Below are 24,967 nucleotides of genomic sequence, written 5' to 3' on the forward strand. Positions count from 1 at the left end.
TTTTTATGTGATCCCTTAATGTGAAAGAACGTGTATAAAATTTTAATCCCGGTGGAAAATTGAGACAGTGACAGTAGAAAACCAATGTTTCTTTAATCTAGAACATGATTTATTGTGCTTAAATTTCTAGCATACATGCCATCATCGTCGATTACCCTTTTCAGCAGGTCTGTACATTACAGATTTGCTATCTCTGCCTAAGTCTTGGGGTTTCTTACACCTCAAACTGGGCTTTTATCTCCCATGTCAAGCCAGCGGGGCTCTTGATGAATTCTTACCCTTATGTGGGAAGATGTATGACCAGCAGTGAACACAGCAGTGACGTGGCTTTCTACAAAGTAAACCAAAGTTTATCGATACTCAGCTGGCAACAGCCAGACTTACGCTGCTGGCAGGGCAAAGCCAGGCTTAGGCTTCGGACTTATGTGTGGTGGGAAGTTAATGCAGAAACTAGGTTGTTCATACAGAATGTAGAAACTCTCCCGTATGGATGTTCATAGCCTGTAGGGAAGGGAGATCTGGTTGTGCCACTGGAGAACAGGGCTACTAAGCATAGCCAAATGGGGAATTATTTCAGCTTAACTGATGCTCTGTGAATTTACACCCTGGCCTCCTCGCTGAGCTCTCCATGCAGACAAAGCCTGGAGGAATACTTCTGCCTTCCTCGTGTTTTCCTTCGATCTTGTCTCCCCTTAGGAAAGCCCAAGCTCTTTAAGACCAGACAGTCGTTAATTTCAGGTTAAGTCACTGGGAATTCTGCTGTCTCTCCCAAAGTACTAATTCCTAAATTAATGATTATTTTAATTTTTGGTGTGTTGCAGTCCAAGTACTTTCATGCTACTTATCTGTCTCCTTCTTGTTCTCAAGTGAAGAGAGTAGTCAGTGCACAGGAAGGTGAAAAACTGGTAATGCTCATAAAAAATTGAGAGGACTTCTAAATTCTTTTATCGAGATGTGTATTTTGGAGCTTTGTTTCTCCAGATCATTTACTTGATAAAGGGTTTTATTCTTCTAGCTTTTATCTGACTCTGGTGGGTGAAAGTTGAGCTCTGAGAAGGATTTTTAATCTTCTTGTCTGTGTATGATAAAACTTCTTTCTTGATTTACTGGCAGTGCTGCTTGAATGACACTGAAGAATTTTTACAAGCTAGCCTTGATCTGTTCAGTTCACAGCTAATGCTGATTGAATAGGAATGTGTTCTAGCTCATTAGTTTGTTGGGTGTTGCAATGAAAAATTAGTTAAATATGTATGAAGCAAATTTTGATGTCAATAAAAGGAAAGAACTTCGGTGCCTTCATGCTGTTGTCACTGGTCAGACTTTCCTGCTTGGCTCATCTTCAACAATACAAAGCACACTCTATTTCACTTTTATCAGTTGGCTGCAAAATTGCTGCTTCGCCTCACTTCTTTCCCCTTTTCCTTTTATTCTCCTTTGCCTTGCAGTTTCTTTTTAATTTCCTGATTGTCTAATGCAGAGAGAAGCACCAGCACACTCAGCTAGCGAGTCTTTGAAACAGTTAAAAGAGATAAGAGATGTATTTGGGTTGGCAAACCATGCTGGCCATGGAGCTGGAGGTGCTGGGCTGTGCTGAGCTGTGTTTTGTGCTCAGAGGCCAGGAGTCCTGCTTCGATGGGAGTCAGCCAGAGTGCAGCATCGAAAATGAAGTTTCTTCAGAGCTCTGTGTCCCAAGCTTGGGGATTTAAGCTGGAAGAGCAGAGGGTCTCTCATCTGGTAGTATCTGCTTCCACAGAGTTTATTTTCTAATAAATGGGGAAATGTTACTGAGCTGAGATTCATACGGGAACTTGCAGTTTGACCAGTGTCAGCAGCTTAATGAGTAGTTCTGGTTAATAATTAGTCAAGGGATATCATAATACAAGGTTTTGGTAACTGCTGAGACATCAGTCTGCACAGTGCTTCAGAGGTTACATCTTGTTTACAGAAGATGAAAATCCCCTTCCCAAACTCGTTATTTTTAATCTATCCTGTTACTGCTGGTCAGTCCTCCTGAACTCAGCAATGCCTCTTGTGACACTCATCCCAAGGCGTTTCACCAGATGAACTAGAATAAATAGCTCCAACAAGCCAAGCTAAACAAGCAGAAGAGAAAAAAGCAGAAAACCATGTTGGTACTGCTGAGCGAGGAAGGGAAGCCGGGATCTGAAGACCTCCAGAGCCTAAAATCTCAGAACCACAAAGTCTTGTGTATGAAAATCACCCGCAGGCTGGTGCCATCGGACCTCGAGGCACAAGCTGAAAAGGAAGGTTCATGCAAAGGGCTGAGACCAGCAAAGCTGGGTTGAGTAGTGTCATCTGGGACTGCAGGGAAAAAACAGTTCAGGCATCTCTTAGCATTTTTTTTTTCTTTCTTAAAAAATTATTTTATTTTCATGACACAAAGATAGGACTACTGTTTACTGCTTATTTTATGTAACATCTCGCCAGGCTGTTAAAAAAAAACCTGGTATTTCTATTTCTTGACAGCTGCATATCACACCACTTGATGTTTATGTGTTTGGTGGAGAGATCCGACTGAACTAGCTCAGTGTCCTGTTGGGCTTGCTGCTGCTTTGAAGGGGCTCGTTAGGCTTTCGCTGGGGAAGGATGGGGTGATATAAAGGGAGGTTATGCAGCAGTTTAGCTTCTATTTCAGAAAGGCATGGTGTTCCCCTGTTTTGTTGCAGAACCTTAAACTTGACCTAATCTTATTTAATGCCTGCCCATGTATTCAGTAGCTTAAACAGTATGGTTATAGGAGCTATATTCTGACAAGTTCCTATATGTTAGACAGGGCTACAGACTGTATGATTTATTGTATAGAAATATTTTTATCTTGTGATCTTAGAAAATAAGCCTTTTGTTGGCTTGTATTTCTAAACCGAGTCATGTTGTGGTTAAGGGTATTTAGCACAGGCTGATGTTTGTTGTGAAACAAAACTGGAGGAGATCATAAAAACATTTACTTCAGCATCTGTAAGGGACAGATTGTGTCAGTGCAGCTGTGAACTTTGTCAGTGGGAGAGAATGGATTTTACCCAGTTAAGACACTGATCTAGTAATCTTTTCCGGTATCGTGAAAAAATAAGAATTTTAGAACTGAACCAGAGGGTTTTTTCCCAATAAAATTAGCATGTTAAAAGAATCAGATTTAATGAAAAATTCTAAATAATCAGGAGGTGCAACTTCTTTGTATTGTAGCTGACACATGGAAAACTTAGTTCAGGCAAGAGCAATGAGGTGCGAAATGTTTTGTGGGGGGGTTTTTTGTGACACTGAAGGAAGTGTGGAGACTCAGAAGTCTTCTGACAAATTCCTGCATGAACATCTGTTGTGGTTAGCTGTCACCAGGGGTGCTTTGGGATATGGTGTGTTGAGATGAGACAGAGTATCCAGCAGCACTGGGATGTGGATGTAGTAAAGAAATCTCGAGGTTTCCTTGCATCTTTCTACTTTTCAGCTTTGTTTTTTTGAAAAAACGAGACTTGTGTTATTCATTTGTCCATCTGTTGCACCTAATATTTTTTGAGCCATAGTCAGAGAAGAGTGAGGAAGCCTCTTCCGTTCCCACAGCTCTTACCTAAGTGGGATGGCAGAGGTCAAAGACCAAATCAGCACAGCTGAAATATCAGTTTGCATTGAATCACACACCTCCACACTTTGGTTTTTTTGTTTCTTGGGAAGCAGTGGAGGGAGGGAGGGCATTTGAACCTCTGTGGTGCAGGGCAGTGAGATGGGAGGGTGCAAATCCATGGATAATTAACCTTCCTTAACTTTCACAGCTCATGAAACAACTGATTTTGCTAGGGCCTATGCTTCTCAGGCTCACAATTTATGATCTCTTACTGGACAACACTAAATGGCTTTGCCCTTTCAACATGTTATTTTTCTTCCCACGTTTGGTGGCCGTGTTGGGCTGCAGGATATAGGTAGGTTTTCACGATCTTTTCCCTTGAAGTAGATGGCAGCTGTGCTATAGATTGGGTGTTTCGTATGGAAGATCACTGTGCATCTTAGAGCTTTTCATAGTTCTGGCTCTCGCTGCAATAGCATTTATTCTTCAGTGCTCTGTGCTTTGACACAGTTTTGTTGCTGAGTGAAGAGATTTAGGGCGTAGAAGTGTGCTGCTCCTGTTTTATGTAGAACAAGGCTTTCCAGCCATCACTGCAAGGAATTTTTGTCTCACTGTCAATCCATTCCTGTTGACTTGCCAACATCATTCAAGCTAATTCCTTCTTGTGCACTACATTTCTTACTGCATATGTCTCTTCCCTGTAAAAGATGTACAGTATTCCTTGTTTTCCCCAGTAAGTTGTGAAGCTTTAATGCACTTACATATCTTCCTTTTGAAGGTAGCAACAGAATACAAATGTATATTTTAAACTGCCTGCTTGATTTCATGCAAATGTCTCCTCTGTGTAGGTATGCTATTCTTTGTGGGCAGTTATCAGAACATGAGAGTATTCAGAAGCGCATTCAAATCGGATATGTTTTTAAGGTGAGTAGGAAGGATGTGCTGGTTTTTGTGTAAATGTTGAACAATACTTATTTCTGTAGTAATAAATTAGGAAAATTGGCTCCAGCTCTTGTTAAGGAAGCGATAGGTCTTGAAGAGATGCTGTGAGTGGGAGGTGTGGACTGACGAAGGTGACTCCAGCGACATGTAATGGGGGTGACAGGTCTGGCTCTGCACTTTTGCACACTGTAATCTCAGAAAAAAGAAGAGGAAGAGTCTTGCAAATAAAATGTCTGTGTATGGTGAGACTGAGAACTCCTAACATCAAATTACAATGTGGTAGTAAGATGGAGCAACAACTTTTCTTCAGTAACTGTCTGTGAGCGTGCTCGCACCCTCCCCTAAATGCAAAGCAGTTATTTCTCAAAGAGGATTTAATCTTCCTGAGGTTCCTTTATTTGCTTTTTATCCACAGCAGGGATGTTACAGGGTAAGAGAATGTGCCTGGAACAGTTCCTACAGAACAGGCCACGTATAATTATTGCCTTGTCAGCTGTCGATGTGACTAATGAGTTGATTCTGTCAAAGCTCTGAAAAGGTGGTAGAACAAAATGAAGGGCAGCTTCATTTTTTTTATTATGTATAGTAATTCTTGTCTCTGAGACTCATAAAATGCTGGTTTTCTGTGTTCACTGAAACAGTTTTTAAGAAAATTTGGAATCTCTTTGTAGCTGTCATTTTGTTGGTCACTGACACTTAACTTGTGGACTTCTTCCTTTCCTCTTTCCACGTTTGTTCATCTGCTGTCGTGAATATTGTGTTCGCTTATAACAAAAATATAATGTGTGTTGGTGATGGTTTTCCATAGGAACACATCGATAAGGCGATTGAACTGAAACCAGAGGATCCAAAGTGTTACTATCTCTTGGGCAGGTGGTGTTACCAGGTAAAATAGTTTATTACTACTTACTGCTGTTTTCTTCCTCCTTGGAATTTAATTCATCCCTGTTTAAATGAAAGAGAGATGGATTCAAACCACCAGCTTAAGGACTGAGGACACTCTTTGGTGGCTGAACTCAGATATTGTATCGGAAAGTACAGGTGTGGGAATGTCCTGGTTGCTTGGAGAAGTAGTTTAAAGGGTGTGCTTGCATGGGATCGAGAAGCTCTTCATTTCAGTCGTGAAACAGTGCCAGGTAAAGCACTCCACTGATGAATACTGTTAACTCATTGCATTCAGAAACCTCTTACGATGTAAAAGCTCATGTTCTTGTATGTGTAGCACCTCCATGCTTTTATAAAAGCACTGCTGAAACTGTTGTCTGCCAGGACACAGTGAATTCGGAATCTCTCAGCTTTCCATCGAAGTGTTTTCTGAACTGTAATTGAGAAGTCTTAGGCAGTCCACCTCCCTCTTGTCTGCCTCTTACTAAATCTAAAATGTATACCTTCATACTGGTGTTACCACTCAAAGCACTCTCTTTCGAATGCTACAGGTTTTTAACAAGAGTTTATGTAAGTTCATAGGCGAGAGGGACTACAGAAACACTGAGCTGGTGATTGGGACAAATGCCAGCTGAGCCCATTTCCAGCGGGTTGCTCTGTGCTAATGATCAAAGGCCAGAAGAAGGTATAGAAAGGCCAGTGGTACTGAACACACACTGATGTTTTAAGAAGCATGAAGAGAGTGGTTTCATATTGGCAATGTCATTTGCTCTTTGGCAACATCATTTGCTCTTGCTATTGTAATACTTTTGCCCCTGAATCAATAAAAGGCTTTAAAAGTACTTGGTGTACCTCTGTGTGATAAGAGTAAAAGCTGCTGGGGCATTTGCAGTTTCATTTATATATTGCCACTATTCTGCGTTTCATTTTTCCCTCTGCTTTTTGTCTCTTTCCTAGAGGGAAGCTGTTTGCTTGAAGTGTTATTTCTGAGCTGCTCTGAATTGGAGCTCTGAAGGGTTCAGGGCCCTGGACATAGGTTTTAGTCACTGCAGGTGACATGTGAGGTGAAATGGCAAAAAATGGATTAGAAAAAGTACTAGATGCAAACTAGCTTACTGTTCCCTGTGCTTTACTTAGTGAAAAACTACCTTCAGTTCTTTAAGCACATATGGATGTGATCAAGGACATTTCAGGGCTGGCAAGAGCTGCTGCGCACAGTATATCTGTATAATATTTAGCATGTGTTTCCTCTGCCTTTGCTATGCAAAGTATTGGAGGTATTAGAAGTAAGCGTGCCGGCTGCTTTCTATTTCTTGACAGGGAGAAGCTTGGAGTCAAATACCATAAATCAGATTTAGTGCCTATAAAAAGAAGTAAGAGTTTGCAGTAAATATCTACTTTTCAGTTTATACAATTTGAAAGTGCTTCGCTACTGTCAAAAATGAAGTCACATCGCAGAGGCTGTAGCTGAATTGACGCTGTTAATTACAGAGGAGCAGTGAACTAAACTAGTGGAAGCTCGTAGCTCTTTATTCTGTTATGGACTTGCTACTCAGCCTTACTGCTCTTAGAGCTGCTAAAGCTATGAAACAAAACCAGATGTATGCAGAAATACGTTAGTGCTTCTGCTATTCTGCATTATAAGAATTATATAGCATTAAACCAAGAAGACATTATCAGAAGTTACAGTCCTGTGCGTCCTTTCCCTCATGGAAGTTTCAGGGTGTTTCTTATTAGAGAGAGGAGCTGGGAGCAGGAGAATAAGATTTCATGAAATAATTATTATAGCTACCTGTTTCTCAAGATGTGAGTATCTGTTGGTGGGAAGACTTTAGCCTGCCTCTCGAGGGATCTTTGTATGGGGAGAACACATACAAGGTTGCAGCTGGCGAGGGGAGGGCTCCGTACATGCATTTTCCCCGATGCATCTCTGGGAACTGCCAGCAACTGGTGTGGCTGCAATGTGGCGGTTTGGGATTTTGGACCACCCGCACTGTTGCGTGCCTGTAATATCCAGTTGTAGAGACAGAGACAAATCTTACTTTGAGCATTGTGCATGTGGCAGCTGATGTACGGAATTGCAAAAGCTGACTTGGTATAAGGAAAAGCACATCAGGTTTAATTCTGTGGCTGGACTTGGGTACTTGTCCAGAATCTGCCGACACTACCAAGGTCCTTGGCTTTCTCTCAGGTGCATGAGCCAGCTACAAGAAACTGGATAGTTCCTTGTCTGTATACTTTTGCATATGCTGTGTCTCTAGAGGGGTTGACAGTTTCATCTTACTGTCTCTGCAGGTTTCCCACCTGGGGTGGCTTGAAAAAAAGACTGCTTCTGCTTTGTTTGAAGCCCCTCCTACAGCCACTGTACAGGACGCGCTGCAAAACTTCTTACGGGTAATGGAATCTGATAAGCAAGAATATTGCTAACCTGCCAAATGCAATCACAAGTGTGGAACTGGAGTATTTGTGTTCTGCTTAAACTTAGTGCTTTCCCAAGTGCTCCATGATACATCTCCATTGACTAGAACCTGTGGAGAAAAAGCTGGTGAAAGGAAAAATTGTGGAGCCTCTGTTATAGAACAGCCAGACAGAAGAAAGTGATTTTGAAGACATCGGAACTAGACCCAAAGTGTTCAGAATTAGTTTTAAGGGTTTTGGTTTTCATTTTAAAAGCTGCACAGTGGAGTGATTCATTGCTTGATATTAAAGGCATATGGCCTGCTCTTTCAGGGTCTGTAAGATCTGTTTGAGGTCATCTCTGGGAATGCTTGTGTAGATACATTCTGTCTTGATTTCTCTCAGAATGTTTTATTAAAAGGCTGTCTGATGAGGTCAGACTCAGCTTCAAACATTTTAAGACAACTACTTTAAGGTTTCAGGGGCATATTGCTTATGTATTTCTAGAAAGCAGTTCTTCAGAGTACTTCCTGCTTTGTGAGAGTCCTGCCCTCTGAATGGCTTCTTTTCGTCCTCCCATTGATGAAAATAAATTTAAGATCTGGTCTGAGTCACATTTTTGAGCATACAGCTCTTGTTGCAAGGGTCTGCACAAGATGAGTTAAGCAGACTGTCTTTGGCTGTGCCTGAGAACTACTCTTGAGCACCTCTGATGAAGTGTTACAGAAATAAATTGCCCTACCACTTTATAACTCATAGGTTGGGTCAGCAGTTCTGGAAAGTGTCAGGGAATGTCATACTTATTTCAGTTTCTTAGGATTTTGCCAAAATGTTGTTGTTTGAGAGGGGGTAGGTGGTACGTATCAGCCCTAGGCAACTGACTTTTCAGCCAGAGTGGTTAAATCGTTTCAGAAGTAAGTTTGAGGCAAAGTGTTTTGTTTCTTTTCATTAGAAAGAAAAACAGCTTGTCGCTTTTATTGATGAGTTGGGGCAGTGCTGCAGTTTGAAACAGGAACTTGTATTTTCTGAGGTTTAGCTTTGGTCAGATATGTAGATTTTCAAAAGGACACAGAAGCGTCCCTCTGGAAGCTAATTACCCCCGAACAAGTGTGCTTCCTGTATGCTCACAGAGTCCGTTTCAGCTTTCAGCCACAGTTGGCACGCTTCAGGGGAATGGAAATCTTCTGGCAAATTGCAGCTCTGGGTTAGTCACAAGCTGAACTAGATCTAAGGTCAGACAACAGAATTAAGAGGATGAACACTGTCTGTCTTGTGCTCTTGGTGCTTCCTCTGATGTCTGGGGCCAAACATCTTGGTAGAGCACATTGGGGAGTTTGCGTGAGGGTGGGATACAGGTCAGGCCAAGGGTTCTTGATGGGAACATACTGGAATAAAGTTACTTGGAGAGCGGTAACTGTAGCTGAGTGAATGGAAGAAGGCAGGGGGACATGAGTAACTAGGAACCTGGGAATTAGTAGCCAGGAAGGAGAAGATGAAAAATTGGGGGAAGATTCCTGAGATTTGGCACCAGTATATTTGGGAAAAGCCCAAGTGGGTGAGACTGCATGGGCAAGGAGGTTAAAAATAGTGCACGCACATGTGCAAGTGGAGGTTGTCAGGCTGGTTCTGAATTTCCCTTAGCTTCTGAGTGCTTGACTTCACCTCACTGTTCTTTCATGGCGCTTAGATTTGGTGAGAGTGTGAATGTTGTTCGTTGAGTCACGGGCACTTTTTTATGAGAATCTGAGGACTGTACTAACCCAGCCAGGCAAGCCTATGAAAAACTCTTACACTACTGATTACAAAAGTAGGGTTTAGTAATTTTTTTTTTCTTTTTTAAGAGATGCAGCAAGCCTGATGTAAGCATTAACTATGTCCTTTGCACATCCTAATGTCTGCTCCCCTCTGCCTGCTGCACCCTCCCCTCTGTCCTTTGTAGGTTGAAGAGCTCAGCCCAGGATTTTCCAAAGCAGGACGAGTATACATTGCCAAGGTAACCAGTCACTTGTTGCTTTCTTTAGATCAGTCACATGCTCCTAGGATAAGATTTGTATTAAAAAATTACCTTTGGCTGTAAAGTGCTATGGACATGTAAATTACTTCATGCAGAAGCAAGATTTTGTAAGATGATAATGTTCCTAAAAAAGGTCAAATCATCACCTAGTGTGGAGACATTACAATTCAGGGAGGATATTGCCTTTGAGTCATCCAGCGGAGCACCCTTCTTGTTTTTTAAGAGATCAAATTCTATATAAAACAGCACTGGTAACTGGTAAGCCACAGGCTGGAGGTTTAATACCGCCACCACGATGGACTTCTGTGGTGTGTACAGAAAGTGTCATGGGGAAAAGTAAAGGATAAAGTATGTCTCTATCTTACCAGGACAGATGGGAGTCTTGAGTGATGATTAAATACACCACGAGTGCCTGGAGCTGGAGCTCCAAAGTTCTTTTTGTTTGCGTTGAGGGAATAATTGGTTTTGAACTCTTAAATGTTAAAAGTTGCTGCTTAATACCTACAGCCTCCAGTTGGAGTCTAGTTTAAAGTCCAAATAGCTTTAGAAGTATTAGCCAGAGTGGGCGTAGCAAAGAGTAGCTGTAGTCATTCTCTGTGAAATTCCTGAATTCCCAGTGTCCCAAAGAATGTGAATTTTATCAGGGTAGCGTGCAAGTCATAGGATCTGCTTGGTCTGGAATACATTATTACTGGAACCTAGGTGCAAAACTTATTCCACAATAAGCATCTCATTAAAGGAGAATGAAGGTGATAGCAGAGGAGGAAGACCTAGCAAGAGGTGTAGTAGCCTTCACACCAGCTGGATTTTGTCTTTGATGTATTGCAGCTCACTGTGTGTATTTAGTCATGAGTCATCTGTTAGATAAAATCAGATACGTATTTGTAAATCAGCTAGCTTTTTGTTTCTGGCTGCTTATGTACCATGATGAATGTGGTCTTAATTGCTTCTCTTTCTGCTTGTAAATACAGCCAGCTTTCATGGAAATTCAAAATCGCCCCTAAATGTCTTTTATAGTATAAAGGATGGAAGACTTGGAACTTATTTCCAGGGAAGCTGCAGCAGCAAATACTGTCAAGTCTTAACCTGAACAGATTTTCAGAGTTGATGTAAAAATGTGGGTTTCATTGTGTGTAATCTATATCAGCTGATATGTTTTTATTGGGTTAATAGTTCACCACATGTCTGGCAGATGTGATTGAGCTTCAGAAATATACTGCAAACACAAATTAGTGTAGAGGTTAGTAGGACTACTTGGATCTGTTTGATTTTAGGTTTGGGTTGGGTTTTTTTTCCTCTAATCCCAGGCTTTGTTACTTTGGGTCACATATTCAATCACAAAATTTAAAAAGTGTAATTGGTGTCTAATTATTTTGAAAGAGATAGTGCTCTGATGGGTCAAACTTCAGAGGAAAAAATAATTGTGTTTTACAGTTATCTTCTGACATTTTTGGCTGATATGCAGGGATGCAGGGTTTTTAAAGGCTTCAATGGATGCCCATGGCTCCATCTATTTTGAATTCATCAGATGCAAAAATCCGACAGTGCCCACAGCAGAATGGATATTCTCTCTCAGAACTACCCCACAACATGGGAAAATCACCAAAATACACTCATGCACATACCATGCAGTGATATTTCAGTCTACAGGAGTTTTAACTGCTGTCCTTATCCTAACTGAATGTTGGCTTTTTATGGCAATTACAGTGATTAACTGCATTGCTGATGGGGTTTTTTTAGCCACCGCTTCATTTTACCGTGCTTATTTTGTAGTCTGCAAATGCCTCCGTCACTCTCTAGGCACTGAAAAACTCCCTATTACATAGAGGGATGACAGTTTCTCTGCTGCTGGAGAAGAGTTCATGATGAAGGATTTTTCACACCTATTGTGAGACCCAAGAGACCTGTCAATATTAGATGTTACGGCGCTTGCAATTGAACCTCATTTTTAACAGCCCAGGGAATGTAAGCTTCCTAAGATGATGTGCTCTCAGTGCAGAGGGTTTGTGATGAAAGTGCTGTGAGGAATAGTGCCTAAGTGGAAATAAAAACAGAGTTTCAATAATGGTAAAAATCACAGGAACACCTGAAAATCTTCAACCAAAATAACAATCTCTTTGCCCAAAACAAACAAAAACACCAAAAAGGGAAATCTAGTATCCTATAATCTGATTGAGATTCTAATGCTTTGTGCGTGAAGTATATGGCACGAAATGTCAGAAGCCCGCATCTATACTGTGCAGATGGGTAAGAGGTAGAAGTAGCTCTTGTTATCAGTTGCCAGGGTTCATAATTGCTCAGTTACATTTGCTGCCTATTTTTTCCCATTTAACTCTTCTCACGTTGTCATTTTATGTTCACAGTGTTACAAGGACCTGGGGAACAACTCTGCAGCTGCTCTCTGGATGAATCTTGCCTCGGAGCTGCCAGTTAATACAAAAGAGGTAGCGGTCTCAGTAAGCACGTGTTAGTGATGAGCAGAGATAATTTTATCTTCTAAAAGATGTTCCAGCTTGCAAGCCCAGGTTTTAAAGTATTTTGTTCCTTAGTGTGGACTCTTCTTCTCTTGGGACCTGCTATCTGAATGCCTAAAGCAATTCAGCAAAATAATGAAAAATATTCAGAAGTTGATAGTATGCCTGATACAGGCTTAGAAGTCCAGCACATCACCGTGCAAGTACTGTCTTGTTTGCAGGGTTAGATTATGGACACATTTGCATGCCCAGCACGTGTTCAGTGCGGCAGCTCATGGACTGGTGTATCTGCAGAACTGCTGAGTGATTGCTGTACACTTCCCACTACCCTGTTTTGGGGGGAGGTTTATTCATTTGGGCACTATCGTGCCTGGCCAGCTCAACTCAGATGGGGCCACTGAAGCTGATCGGTTGTTGTCCTCGGGCTGGAGCACGGCTTTACATCTTCTAATGGCCTGTGCAGCTTCAGAGAAGGCACCAGCATTTGACTTGCTTGGCCTTTCAGAAGTTTGTATGTGCTGCCCTGCATTTACATTTTTTTTTTTTTTTTTAATATCTGGGATATTTCAGCTCTTATTACTTTTACAGGGTTTTAGAGAGCAGGCTATACTGCATTTGAGAAACTGCCATGCGGCAGCATTCCCCAGCTGGGAGGTCTTTTGCACTTTCCTTTGCACTTTTTCTTTTAAGCAAAAGCTGTATAGACAGTGCCCTCAAATTACTGCCAGTTAGAAACTGAATAAAAATATGACAGCTTATAATATTAACCTGGTGTTATTGGCATCATCATGAGAAATGCAAACAAACTACCATAAGGAAGGTCCAGATCTTACAGCTTCAGCCTTAGTCTGATGGAATAAACATGCTGGGCAGAAGGCAGAGTTATACGCAGCATTTCATGCCACTCTGGGTTTAGGGCCATAATTAGTTTTTACATTGCTGTAGCAAAAGTATTGTGCTGAGATTCAAACCACAAGTACGCAAGAGATCTTGGCAAACCATCTGGCAAGGAGCTGGCTTGCCTGTGCTCCCACCTGCAGGGCACTGGCCAGTATTGCAGAAACCACTTGGCTACTGGCTGCTGCCAAATCTGGGGAAAATGGGGTACGGAGCAGAACTTACTCTCTTCTTGCAGAAGGGAATATCCCAGCTCTGCCTGATGAGGAGCTTCCTCACTGTACACTGGTTGGGAATCTCTCTAGACAGAGTTGGAATGGTATGTCTGATAAATAGAAAGATTATTTTTTCGAAAAGATCAAAAAATAGGTGTTGGAGGCATAAGATTAAATCGTAAAAGCATTGAGATTTTCAGGAAAGACCAGGAGAGGGCTACAGGCAGAAAAGTCATGAAGAGTTAATTCTCTCTTCTGCTCTGAAATTAAAAGTGGGAATGGAGTAAAGAAGCCAGTGCTTAAGTGGATTCGTTAAGTCTTTGCAAATGTTAGTTCTCATCATCAATCAAATAGCTTCCATCATGTTGAGAAGGAAGAACAAGGGCATTTATCCAGAGTATGAAAATCAGTGAGAGAGCAGATGTTTGAATTCTGCTGGTTTGGTTGTCAGTTCTCTTCTCTCAAAAGGAAACATAAGAGAAACTCTGACATGTGCAAAACTTAGATAGGCTTTGACAGCAGCGGCGAGAGGAAAGAACCGGGGGGGGGGGGGGGGGGGGGGGGGGGATAAAAAGCATTAAGGGGAAAAATGTGAGGCTGGGGATATACTTAAAACCTGGTATGGGGTTGGAGAAGAGAGGGAAATGCTCTTTTTTAATTGTTTCCTTCAGGCTGTATATTTTATCTGTTTTCTTATTACATTTCCAGGATGCAGAGAGTGAGAGAGAACTTGAAGAGATGCTGTCAGTCTGGGAGGAATAAATGTGTACAGGCTTATTCCACTTGATACTGCATAGACAGTAAAATTCCAGTTAAAGGGGTTTCATGATCCTGACAACTTTAATTGCATTTCATGGATAAGCCACAAGAGTTTACAGGAAAAATCATGCAGCAGTCTCATCAGCACATCCAGGCAAAGATCTTGACAGGATTTAATCATGTAACATTTTGTATTATTTTCCTTCTTACAGCACTGCATATGTTTGATTTTAAAATTCCTAAAAAAAGTCCAATTCCTAAAAACAAGTGTGGGGGTGTATAGGTATAATTTGTGATATAAAAATATTTGTGATTTTATAAATATATATAACGCAGATATGTGAGAGAGATGCTTTGTGATGTAAAAATATATACATATTTATATATACACGCAAGTGTTTTATATCACAAACCCTACCTGAACTTCAAGCCTGCTCACTGGTGAGCACTCTCAGCTGATTCCGGAGGAAGACATCAGCCAAATTTTTTTCAGATTGTTTTCTCTTTTCCTTAATGATTTGTATTAATTGAATCAGTTGCAATAACTGATTACATGCCTTGCTTGGATGTTTAGGTGAGGTAAAATTTTGAGCCACTGTGCTCAGTGGGATGCACCAGAGGCAGTGGGATGTTCTCGCTGCCCTCAGCCTGTTGGTTGAGATGGGCACTGAAACCGTGACTTAAGAAGAGACAATTACAAGAAAAGAAGACAACAATGGCTTAAAATCAGTGACTTGTCAGCCCTTTCTTCCTTGCTGTGAGAAAATTGATGGTGGCGTCCAAAACACACTCTTGTTGGTCCTTTCCCGCTATGCCTAAACTACCTTACTGGTTTTCCACTGGGGGAAACCAGCACTGCTCACTACGGTGAGTTACTGCCAGGGGACCAACAAGATTTCCTTCACAATACCGATTTTATTGTTAAGGGGGATGCATTGCTTTTGTCAGAGAAGTGAGTAATAAGATTTTAAACTTCAGGACTTAATCCCAGTGATGTGATCCCTTCACTCACATGAAAGTGAAAACTTCTGATGTACCTCTAAACTACGCTGCTATGGTTTAGATTTAATAACTTTGGTTGAAAAGTAGTTATTTATCAATGAAACACTGGTTACAGGAACAGGGGTGTTCTGTGGCAAAGCTGATGCTTCCCTGTAACGTTCTTCTTGACTAATTAGGTGACACCGAGAAGGTGAAGCTGACAACTGACGTTTCCCCTGGCAGCTTCTGGGTTCTAAACAGAAAAAGTAAACTGTGCTGTATGCCGACAGAAATGAAGAAAAACTACCTTCAAACACTTCCCCAGTTATTTAGCAAGGCTCTCTTGATGTCCCTTCAAATTTCAGCTGGCAGCTAATCGGATGCTTGGTTTTTAATGTTATGTCTTGCTACATTGTATAGTGTTTGTGAAGTGTAAAGTAAAAAGTGCGAGAGTAAAACATTTCTTAATCACCTTTTTAGTCCCTTGTACTACATGTGTATTAAACTGATAGGGTTTTTACTTGGTGAAAATAACACTGAAGGGGGAATGTGTAATGAACTTGAGCTTAAAAACTTTCACTTTTATAGATTTGGCACTTTTTAGCTTCCCCCTCCCAATTAAACTTTAAAATTTTGGTGCTGAATTCATCTCGTGAGATCCAGGCGAGTGTGCAATTAGTTTTATTTGCTTAAAATGATAAAAATTGATACTTCTAGATGGAGAACTGAATCCTGACAGGTTCAGGTTGATCCCTGTATTTTTGTGCAGCGCTCCCCTTGCGATGAGTGGGCACTTGATCTGTAATTGTGGGACATTTTTGTACTTAATGTATGCTCTTCTTTCAGTTCTTCACTGGCGTGATGAAGCTGCCTTTTTCACTTCGTGTGAGAGCGTCTAGTTTTGAACATTTCCCAGTGGATGACCGTTTTCTTCCTCTAAATATCCAATCTTTATAAATAATAGCACAGGTTGCTTCAGCTGTTTTGTGTTTGGTTGCTTAAGCCAAGCTGGGAAATCCTCAACAGTGATACCCAGAAGGTATCAGCAACTTGATTCTTCCATGGAGGATTTGCAAGTGTGGGTTTTTTTTTTCTGGAGAGAAAAGGTAATAGCTCTCGAAACAGTTGTGTAGTTAGCTGTTCTTGCATTGCCTTTCCCTGCCAGCAAGTCCCAGAGTGATACCAGTCACTTATGTTTGCTGTTCTGTGTGTTGCTTAAACCTTGCTGCCTTCCAAAAGTAAATGATTTCAGCGTGTGTGATAGGAAGAGTGGGAAAAGGAAATATTTACGCTACCGAGAGTCTGTAGCTTTACTTACGTGCAGACTTACTCAAGCCTTCACCTGTTGTTTAACTTGTCAAAACATAAACTGTTGGAGGAATCTTTGCATTATGTATTTTCTGGAGATAACTTCCACTGTGTTTCTACAGATCTAAATTCTCCTTCGATTTTTTTGTTTTGTTTTGGTGTCTGTTTCAAAACCACAGGGGGTTGTAAGCTTGAAAAAAAAAAAAGAAGCCAATTTGCTGTTCATTTCATCTGCTGCTTGGGATTCTGCGCTGGGTTAGGTTCGAGTGTTTCATCCCAATTATGTTTATTCAGTCTTTAAGAGGGGGGATGCATGAGGAAAGCATTTTGTTAATTTGTTAATGGCTGAGGTGCCGTGCTGGTTGGCAGCACCTCTCCAGACGAGTGACCTCTGTTGAAAGTCCTCATGAAAGAGTGCTGTAACAGCACAGCTTTGGGTTAGAGACTAAAGAGCCTGTTCGGAAACAGATACCAAAAATCTTGTTTTTCTTGCCGATAAAAGCGGAGGTCACGTCCTTCATGGGCGCAGGGGCCATGCGGGGCCGGTGGGACATGCCGGGCTGCGGCCAGAACCTTTGCTGCCTTTGGGTACCAGTAACCTACTTCCCTGGAGGGAAAGGTGCTAATTAAATTAGGGTATTTCTTCCCATTTGGTGTTCATTCGCAGATGATTTCACACGGGTGCAACCTTCCAACGCATCTATTCTGTTTCGGACCCTCGGTGAATGCTCTTGGCTTTCTGTGCATGTGATTGCCTGCTTCTCTCTGCTGGTTTGGGGGTTTTCTGTGGGATTTTTTTGTTTTGGTTTTGGGGTTGTTGGTTTTTTTTTCAAATAAGACTTCAGTTTTGGCTTAAAAGAGCAGGGTCTGGCATGTTGCTTCTATGTACCCTTTGTGTGTGTGGTCTTGTCCCTTTCTGGGGGGTTCTGAAGCGGAGAGGTCTGTTACTCTGGTTTTCATGCAGGAGGGATCCCCGGCAGCGCAGCTCCTGCCTGGAGAGCCAGGGTGGGGGCTTGTCTCTGGCTTGGGTTTTTTTTTTCTCCTATGCTCTATCTGCTGGAACCTAATTAATGCATCTCTGAGACGACGATGAAAGGCAATGACAGAACTCACAGATCCTTTCAAGTGCAGATAAAAGCTGTATTTTGCCATTTTTCAGTCTGATCTCCAGGAAGTTATGACATAATGATGAAAAGAACCTTTTTTGTTTTGGTTTTCCCTTTTCCTGGCTTGTTCTCAATAAGAAGAATGTGACTGATTAACATAATTTAATTCTAATAGCATAACTTGCAGGCTGATGTAGAGATAAGGCAAGGCTGTGTAACTAAAACACTTCCCAATCAACAGCACTTGGGGTTTTGGTTTGTTGGTTTTTTTTTTTAGCAACAATATGTGCAGTCTCCTGTTCGGCGCTCGGTGTGCTGTGTGCTGGGAAGGGGGGGCCGTCCCTCCTGTTCGCAGGGGGAGATTGCACCTTGGGAGCTTTCAGACAACATGGAAACAGAGTTTTTAAAATTTGCACATGCTTTGCAGACTAATCCCAGCATACAATGTGAATTTCTTGAAGGCGCCTGCACTGTATACATTCCAGGACCACAAGAAATTAATTTGCCTGGTACAGTTTTTGGCAAGGGACTCTCTGTCCTGCTCCCGTCCAGTTAAGTTGTTCTGGATTTATCCCAGGGTGAAAGAATAATTTCCTGGAGCTACTCTTGTCTTAATTTTAAAACATACTTACCTGTGGTTAAATTACGATACGAAAGAGTAACTGAAGCTATTTAACTATTTATCAGCACTGTGCTGTTCTGTTTGAAATTAAGTATTTATAAATAAGAAGGGGATCTTGCTTAAAGTTACCTGTGTTGTGCTCTTGCTTTTTACACCAATACATATATAGGTGAAGAAACCTGACGGACAGGTGGAGGTCGTCTGCATAACATCGTTGTGCTTGTATGTGTGGTGGCAGTGCCAAATGCAATAGGAAATTATGGGGAAGTAACTTAGAACGTTCTTGTTTATATAGCACTGTTTATATATGTAATAACGTGGGATACACCTGTAGCAGATGTTGTATATCAGTACAACAGCTACTGCTTACGTTTTTAAAATGCACCAAAGTCATACGGCCACGCTTTGTGGCATACGATGTACTCCGAGTGAACTTGTTTTTAAATAAAGATGGATAATAGTTGTGACCCGGTGCAGGATTCTGTGCTTATCCTTCGTCATCCCAAAGGCCATCTTCAGCTTCCCCTGGCCAGAAACCACCACTGAGGGGCTCGCGGGCTGTGTTCAGTGCTGGTTCTGGGTGCTTTAGACTGCCTGATTTTTAGCTCATTTTATTTCAAATTACTTCACAGGGTAAATGATAACGCTGGTACGAGGAGCATCCTGCCAAGGTTTGCTGCTTTGGAGGGAGGATCCCAGAAGCAGAAAACCGGGGTTGTGCGGGAGCAGGTCTTCGGCTTAGCCAAAGGTGTGACATGCTGAGGGACGGAGTCAGGGATGGACGTGTAGGTACCTTGCCTGTTAGTATAAGTAAGTGTAAAAACTCTTGGACCATCAGAAGCTTCCCAGTGATTTTTAATTTTGCAATACCCGAGCATTAACTCGCCGATCGAGGGAGCAGTGACTTAGAGCACAGGTGGGAGAATGGGTTTGGACAACTTGGGCGTCATGGAGAGGAGGTCAGCACTGACCCCATGGCTTGGGACAGGGTAGTCTGTTGAAGAGGAGGGATGTGAAAGCAGACATGAACTTATGTAGTTGGTTTCCATTAAAAGAGCATACCAGAGCTGTGACCACCTCTCCCATGTGCCGGGAAATTCTGAGTCAGTATTGGCATAGAAATGTCAACATCGCTCCCTCCTAGGAACGGGGCAGTCATTCCGAATCCCACCCCAGCTTACTTCTGCTAAGCCCAGATTTCTTTGGTTCAATGACACTTGTAATTCCTTGGAAATTCCCTGGAAAAATCAAACCTGCACAGACCCTGCTTTGAGAGGCAACCTGAAGCGGGAGGATTGTGAGCAATACATTTGCTGTCTTGTTTTAACTTACAGGAAGTTGACTTGACTAATACTTGAGTATTGTATGTGAAGCACATGGTAATATCAGAGAAAAAGCTGACCTTGGGGAAATGTTTTCACTGTGAAGGTTAAAAGTGGAGAGGAAAGAGCGGGGTGAATGAGGGTGAACACAATTGCAGCTCGCTGTAGACCTGCCATGCTTCTGGTCTTGCACGTACAGGTAGCCATGGTGGTATTGGGCAAAAAAACCCCATGATCTCAGTAACTTCGGTAGCCAGAGATTTAGTTCTCTTTGTAAAATGTATTTAATTTTTGCTTTCTCAATAGTAAAAATCTGAGAAGGGCTCAAGGCCCTGAAGGCAAATGAGGTAATGCAGGATTGTCCCCTCTCTCTCTGGAGGGTCCCATCATTATAAACGTATCCCATAACAAAAATCAGCTTCTTAATTACTGGCTTGGTGTCAGCTTCACTGCCATGTAGATGTTAAAGACCTTTTGGATCAGGCTTTAATAATTAAGTTTATGAAAAGCAGAAGAGGATTTGAGATTGATGTAGGCTTCCTGTGCTGGGTTGCTTACATACCTGCAGTGAATTGTTTTGAAGGCAAGATTAATGACAGACTGATTGCTTTTCTTCTTAGTAAAAGGCTCAGTTCTACAGCCAGGTCTCCTGTGTGTCTTTTGCTTAATAGCAGAGAGCATATTCCAGCATTCCGGGGGCTGGGAAGCTGTGGTAGGAGTGGCGCGGTACCTGCCTGTGTGCAAAGGCGGCTATCAGCGCAGGCAAGGAGCGGGAATGAGTTTGGACACAGGGGACTGTAAATACACAACGTGCTTCCCAGCATCCAACTTCCATGGTAAAAAAAAAAAAAAAAAAAATAGTATTTCCTGGCAGCGTCTGGCCTTAAACATGAGAAATGAGGTGGTCAAAGCATTGCAAAATCATTCAAGTGCTGGAAGCAGATTCCTCCCCCTGCCATGGAAAGAGCCATGGTTGTACACTTCGCGCGCAGCTGCTGCGCCCTGTGTGGCGGTGTTTCGGTGCCATAGCAAACACAGAGACCTAAATCTTCAAGATTTGGGCTTGGAGAACCCTGACTTTAAAGCCTGTTGGGTAGGGTAGGAACTGGAGCTGCGGAGGCAAGCTGGCCGGGGAAGCATGGCTTGGGAAGCGGGGCAGGATGCTCCTGCGGCCGTTGAACTGTGCTGCACCACGAGCTCTGCTGTAGCATGGGGTGAAGCGTGGGAGTGAGTCACAGTGCTCCTTGTTCAGCCCAGCACCTCGCCCTCCCCCTTGGCCTTTGTTGGGTAGAGTAGAGGGACGTTCAGGTTTAATGACCGAGGATGTCCTGCACACGATGCCTCTGTGTCGAGCTCCGTGCCGGCTGCAGGTGCGTGGAGAATACATCAGGACAAGGAAAAACCAAACAGTGTTTGTCAGCACCCAGCAGTATTCCTGATGAGCAGCAGCAATCTCGTCTGTTTTGGGGTTTTTTGGTGGGTGGAGGCTGAGGAGGGGCAGAACACACTCAGCGTGTGGATGGCTTTACACAGAGCCCCAAGGATCTGAATCTCATCTTGAGGTTTCCACTCAAACAGCTGCTGCCACCTTCCCTTCGTGCCAGTTCCTGTGGGGCTATGGGTTGCTTCTGTTGGCCACCAGTGCCATGGTCATGCTGGTGCCACTGGTAGCACTGCAGTGTGACATGGCCTTGAAAGTGTCCGTGTGCTCTGAGATGGCTTAAAGAGGAGGGCTGAGGCCCTGGGGTTGCTCCCATATGCATTCCTCTGTTACAGTGTGCCCATAAAACAAGGCTGAATAAACAAGCAGCCTGCGGTCCTGGGGCAGGAGGCTGCGCACCAGTCAAGGGGTGCAGGAGCCCGTGGTGGTGGCATCTCCAGAGGATGCTGCTGTCAGGCTGAGGGTCTCCAGCTGGACCATCAAAGCTGGAGATGGCTGTTGTTGGCAAATCTCCGAGTGGGCAGTACGTGATGTGGAGATAACTGCTGGTTTCCGTCTTATGACATCTCAAGGGCTGTTTTCACAGGTGTGTGTCTAAAGAGGAGGAAGAAACTGGCACTTTCAAACCTTGGCATCATGGAGCTGTTGCAGACTGCTGTGTTGTTTGCACTCAGCAATTCTAATAGCCCCCGGAGGCAGCCGTGGGCAGGACGTGTCCAGGGGACACGGTGGTGGCATTGGGAACCCACCAGCCCTGATGCTCAGCAGGGTGCAGCCAGGACTTCGTTTCTGCACTGTACTGTGTAGGAGTTTCAAATCCCACTCGTGCCATTCATGTGGTGTGGGGGGGGGGGGGGGGGGTTGGTGTCGTGCGTTTGCAGCATTAGCAGTATGTGAAGAGCTGGTAGTGGGTGTTAGAACATGCCGTAGCACAGAGCATCGCTGTGGGGGTGTTTCAGTGAGGTCAAATGACACAAGTCAAGAGGTGAAAGGCAGCTGCGACCAGAACAACCAGCAGGTGGAGGATTGTTTCTGCCACCTCCCCCCACCCCAAAAAAAGAGACAGAAATCCCGATTGGTCAAGCCTTTGAAGGAGATTAATTGGGTATTGGTAAATTATTGTCATTAGGAGGGGATTTGTGCCACCCTCTGGAGCTGCTCAGGGTGGCCACAGGCTGGTGGCACTGAGATAAGCAGTTTTAGCTCGTGCGGCTGTTTCTGTCCTCCCTTTTGGGGACCACATAATTACTGATACAAAGCCAACTCTGTTAGCTTCAGTCGGACTTCAAAAAAAATGGCTGCAGTTTATCTGCTCAAGTAACTCAGTGGTGCGGTACGGCTGGGGGACGTCGGTGGCATGCAAAGCAGCAACGGCCATCTGGTGGGGGTGGATTTACTTTGTGCATAGGGACTTGTGCCCAAGAAAAGAGGATTTCCTTACAACTGCAGGTCATGCTGCTAGGTGTTGTTCAGGAGCTGATTTTGGAAGGAAAAGGTTCATTCCGGAGATGGTCTGTGCCCATTTTCAGCAGAGAGTTGATGTGCGCTGTCAGAGGCTGCTTTCAGGTACCCAAAGCCTCTCTCTGCTTCAAGCAGAGGCTTGTAGAGGAGAAATATCTTCCTCTCCATTGCTAGGCCCCCAGGGAGGTGTCCCGCCACCCCACCCCACAAGCCACCAATGGGGTCTAGGGGGAAGAGGGGTGAGAACCCCCCACCCCCCCCCCCAAACGTTCCCCAACCTCCTTCCACACCCAAACCGGAGCAGGGAGAATTGTTCATGGCTTCAAACAGATGGAGCCATCCTGTTCCCCTCCAGCAACTGGTCCTGAAACTTATGCTGCATCAACAAGCCCCCCTCCAGCCACCCTTACCTCCCACGTGGCTTTCTGTGATCTTGGGAAGTGCATTTCCCACCCCAAATATCCTCCCTGGCCTTTCTGCTGCGACAGCTGAAGGACATCACTGCTTGCTGCTCCCAGTCCTTGCAGGGAAGTCCCCGGGGGGAGGCGGGCTTTGACCTGTCTTGGGGTGGGAGAGCTCAGGGGGATGCAAGACAGGGGCTCAGGTGTGAACGATGCTTCCAGCCACCACCACCCTTCCCCAGAGAAAACGAGTGGAGCCGGGTCCCATGTCAAAGGCATTTATTGCTGTGGGGACTCTCTGCCCTCCACCCTACAACCAGGGGCAGGGATGCACCGTGGCAAGATCCTCCTGCGGGCAAGGCAGGGTCTTCCCCTGCACCCCGGCCCTGCCAGGTCCAAACCGAGGGGGCACAGCACCAGCCGGGACCCAGCACCTGCTCAGGGCTGGATGAGTGTGGGAAGCCTCTGCCGCACGGTGACGGTGAAGGGCCGTGGCTTCAGCGCCAGCCCGTGGATGCAGTCCATGGTGAGATGCTCCGCTGGGTTGGCATGGAAGGAGCACTGGTGGAGGAGGATGGCAGTGAAGAGGAAAAGCTGGAGCTTGGAGAGCTGGTCGCCGATGCAGCGCCGCTGTCCAGCTGAGAAGACCATGACACTGCCAGCCCGGTCGCGGTCCAGGCGCTGTTGCACATCCAAGAAGCGCGTGGGGTCGAAGCGTTGTGGGTCAGGCCACTTGCTGCAGTCGTGGTTGACCGACCACTGGTTGATGAAGACCACGGTGCCTTTGGGGATGTGGAAGCCCTCAAGCTCCACGTCGTCCGTGGTAGCGTGCGGGATGGTGATGGGCACAAAGCTGCTGTAGCGCAGCGTCTCGTAGATGAAGGCCTCCAGGAGGGGCAGGTGGGCACGGTCCTCAGCTGTGGGCAACCGGGAGTGTCCCACGACCCGGTCCAGCTCAGCCTGGAGGTCCCGCTGGAGCCGCGGGTGCTTCAGCAGCAGCAGGAGGACCCACGAGAGCGCTGTGGATGTGGTGTCCTGCCCCGCACCGAAGATGTCAGTCATTGCCCCCTCCACATCCTCGGGTCCCAGCCCCTCCGGGGGCCTGTCGCCGTGCTCCACAGCAGCGATCATGACGTCAGTCACATCACGCAGGGTGCACGGGTCAAAGGTCTGGCGGTGCTGCGCCACCTTGGCACGTACGAAGCTGTGCAGCTCCCGGTTGAGGGCTTGGAAGTCGCGGAAGACGCGGCGCACGGGGTTGGGGAAGCGCAGGAGCCAAGGCAGCACGTCCACCACGCTGCCCGCCCCCACCGTCTGCCCAAAGCGGTCGTTACGGCCCAGCAGAGCCCTGAACTCACTGTTGGTGTGGCCGTAGCGGCGGCCGAAGCAGAGGGCGCAGAGGACGTTGGCGTTGGCCACCACCAAGAGCGGGGAGGGCTCGAAGTAGGCGCCGCCCCGGCTGTGCTGCAGGAAGAGCTGGATGAGGTCCCCGGCCTCGGCCGCCACGTGCCGCTCCACCTCGGCCGCCGTCGAGCGGGCGCGCAGGGCGGCGTGGGCCAGGCGCCGGCGAGCCCTCCAGCGGGGCGAGCAGGACCCGAAAGCCACGCTGCGCCCCCCGGACACCAGTTCGAAGGACGGGAAGTCGGGGCGGCCGGCAAAGCGGGTGCCCAGGCCCACCAGCGCCCGGCGGATGGCCGCCTCGCCGTTGAGCACCAGCACCCGGCGGCGGCCCAGCCGCAGCTGGAAGACGGCCCCGTAGCGCCGCGCCATGCGCCCGAAGGCCAGGTGGGGCAGGCGGCCCAGCTGCAGCACGTTGCCCACCAGCGGCCAGGGGAAGGGTCCCGGGGGGCTCCTGCCGCCCGACAGCCCCCGCCTGGTGCCGCCGCGCCGGCGCGCCCCGGCCAGCAGCAGGAGGGCACCGAGTGCCAGCAGCAGCGCCGGCCCCGCGGCCGCCCCGTCGGGGCTCCCGGCCGCGCTCATGGCTGCGGGGCCGCCGCTCGCAGCCGCTTTATAGCGCCGCCCCCCGCCCCTCCGCGGCCCCCACCGCCCCCCGCCCCGGGGGGGCCGGGCAGAATCCGCGGGGGGAGCGGGGGGGGGCGGCCCGACGGGGCGCAGGCAGCGGCGGGGATGGGGCAGGGAGAGGAGCGGAGCGAGAAGGGGGGGAAGCT

General features: G+C 45.5%; 2 protein-coding genes across 6 annotated transcripts in view; one reads left to right on the forward strand and one right to left on the reverse strand.

The window, feature by feature from the left end:
• Positions 1-15,782, forward strand: part of RMDN3 (regulator of microtubule dynamics 3) — a 42,302-nt gene extending 26,520 nt beyond the window's left edge. For all 5 annotated transcript variants that reach the window (XM_056353178.1, XM_056353176.1, XM_056353179.1 and 2 more), the window contains exons 7-12: positions 4,423-4,498; positions 5,325-5,402; positions 7,697-7,795; positions 9,738-9,791; positions 12,176-12,256; positions 14,107-15,782. In XM_056353178.1, coding sequence (XP_056209153.1) covers positions 4,423-4,498; positions 5,325-5,402; positions 7,697-7,795; positions 9,738-9,791; positions 12,176-12,256; positions 14,107-14,160 — 442 coding nt within the window. In that variant the 3' untranslated portion in view covers positions 14,161-15,782. The remainder of the gene's footprint in view (positions 1-4,422; positions 4,499-5,324; positions 5,403-7,696; positions 7,796-9,737; positions 9,792-12,175; positions 12,257-14,106) is intronic.
• A 7,281-nt stretch (positions 15,783-23,063) lies between these two features.
• LOC130156513 (cytochrome P450 1B1-like) lies at positions 23,064-24,796 on the reverse strand. Its single transcript, XM_056355071.1, has one exon. The coding sequence runs from the start codon at positions 24,777-24,779 to the stop codon at positions 23,238-23,240; it is 1,542 nt and encodes a 513-aa protein (XP_056211046.1). The 5' UTR covers positions 24,780-24,796; the 3' UTR covers positions 23,064-23,237.
• Positions 24,797-24,967: the final 171 nt, after the last annotated feature.

Source organism: Falco biarmicus, chromosome 10 (assembly GCF_023638135.1).
Source record: "Falco biarmicus isolate bFalBia1 chromosome 10, bFalBia1.pri, whole genome shotgun sequence".
NCBI lineage: Eukaryota > Metazoa > Chordata > Aves > Falconiformes > Falconidae > Falco > Falco biarmicus.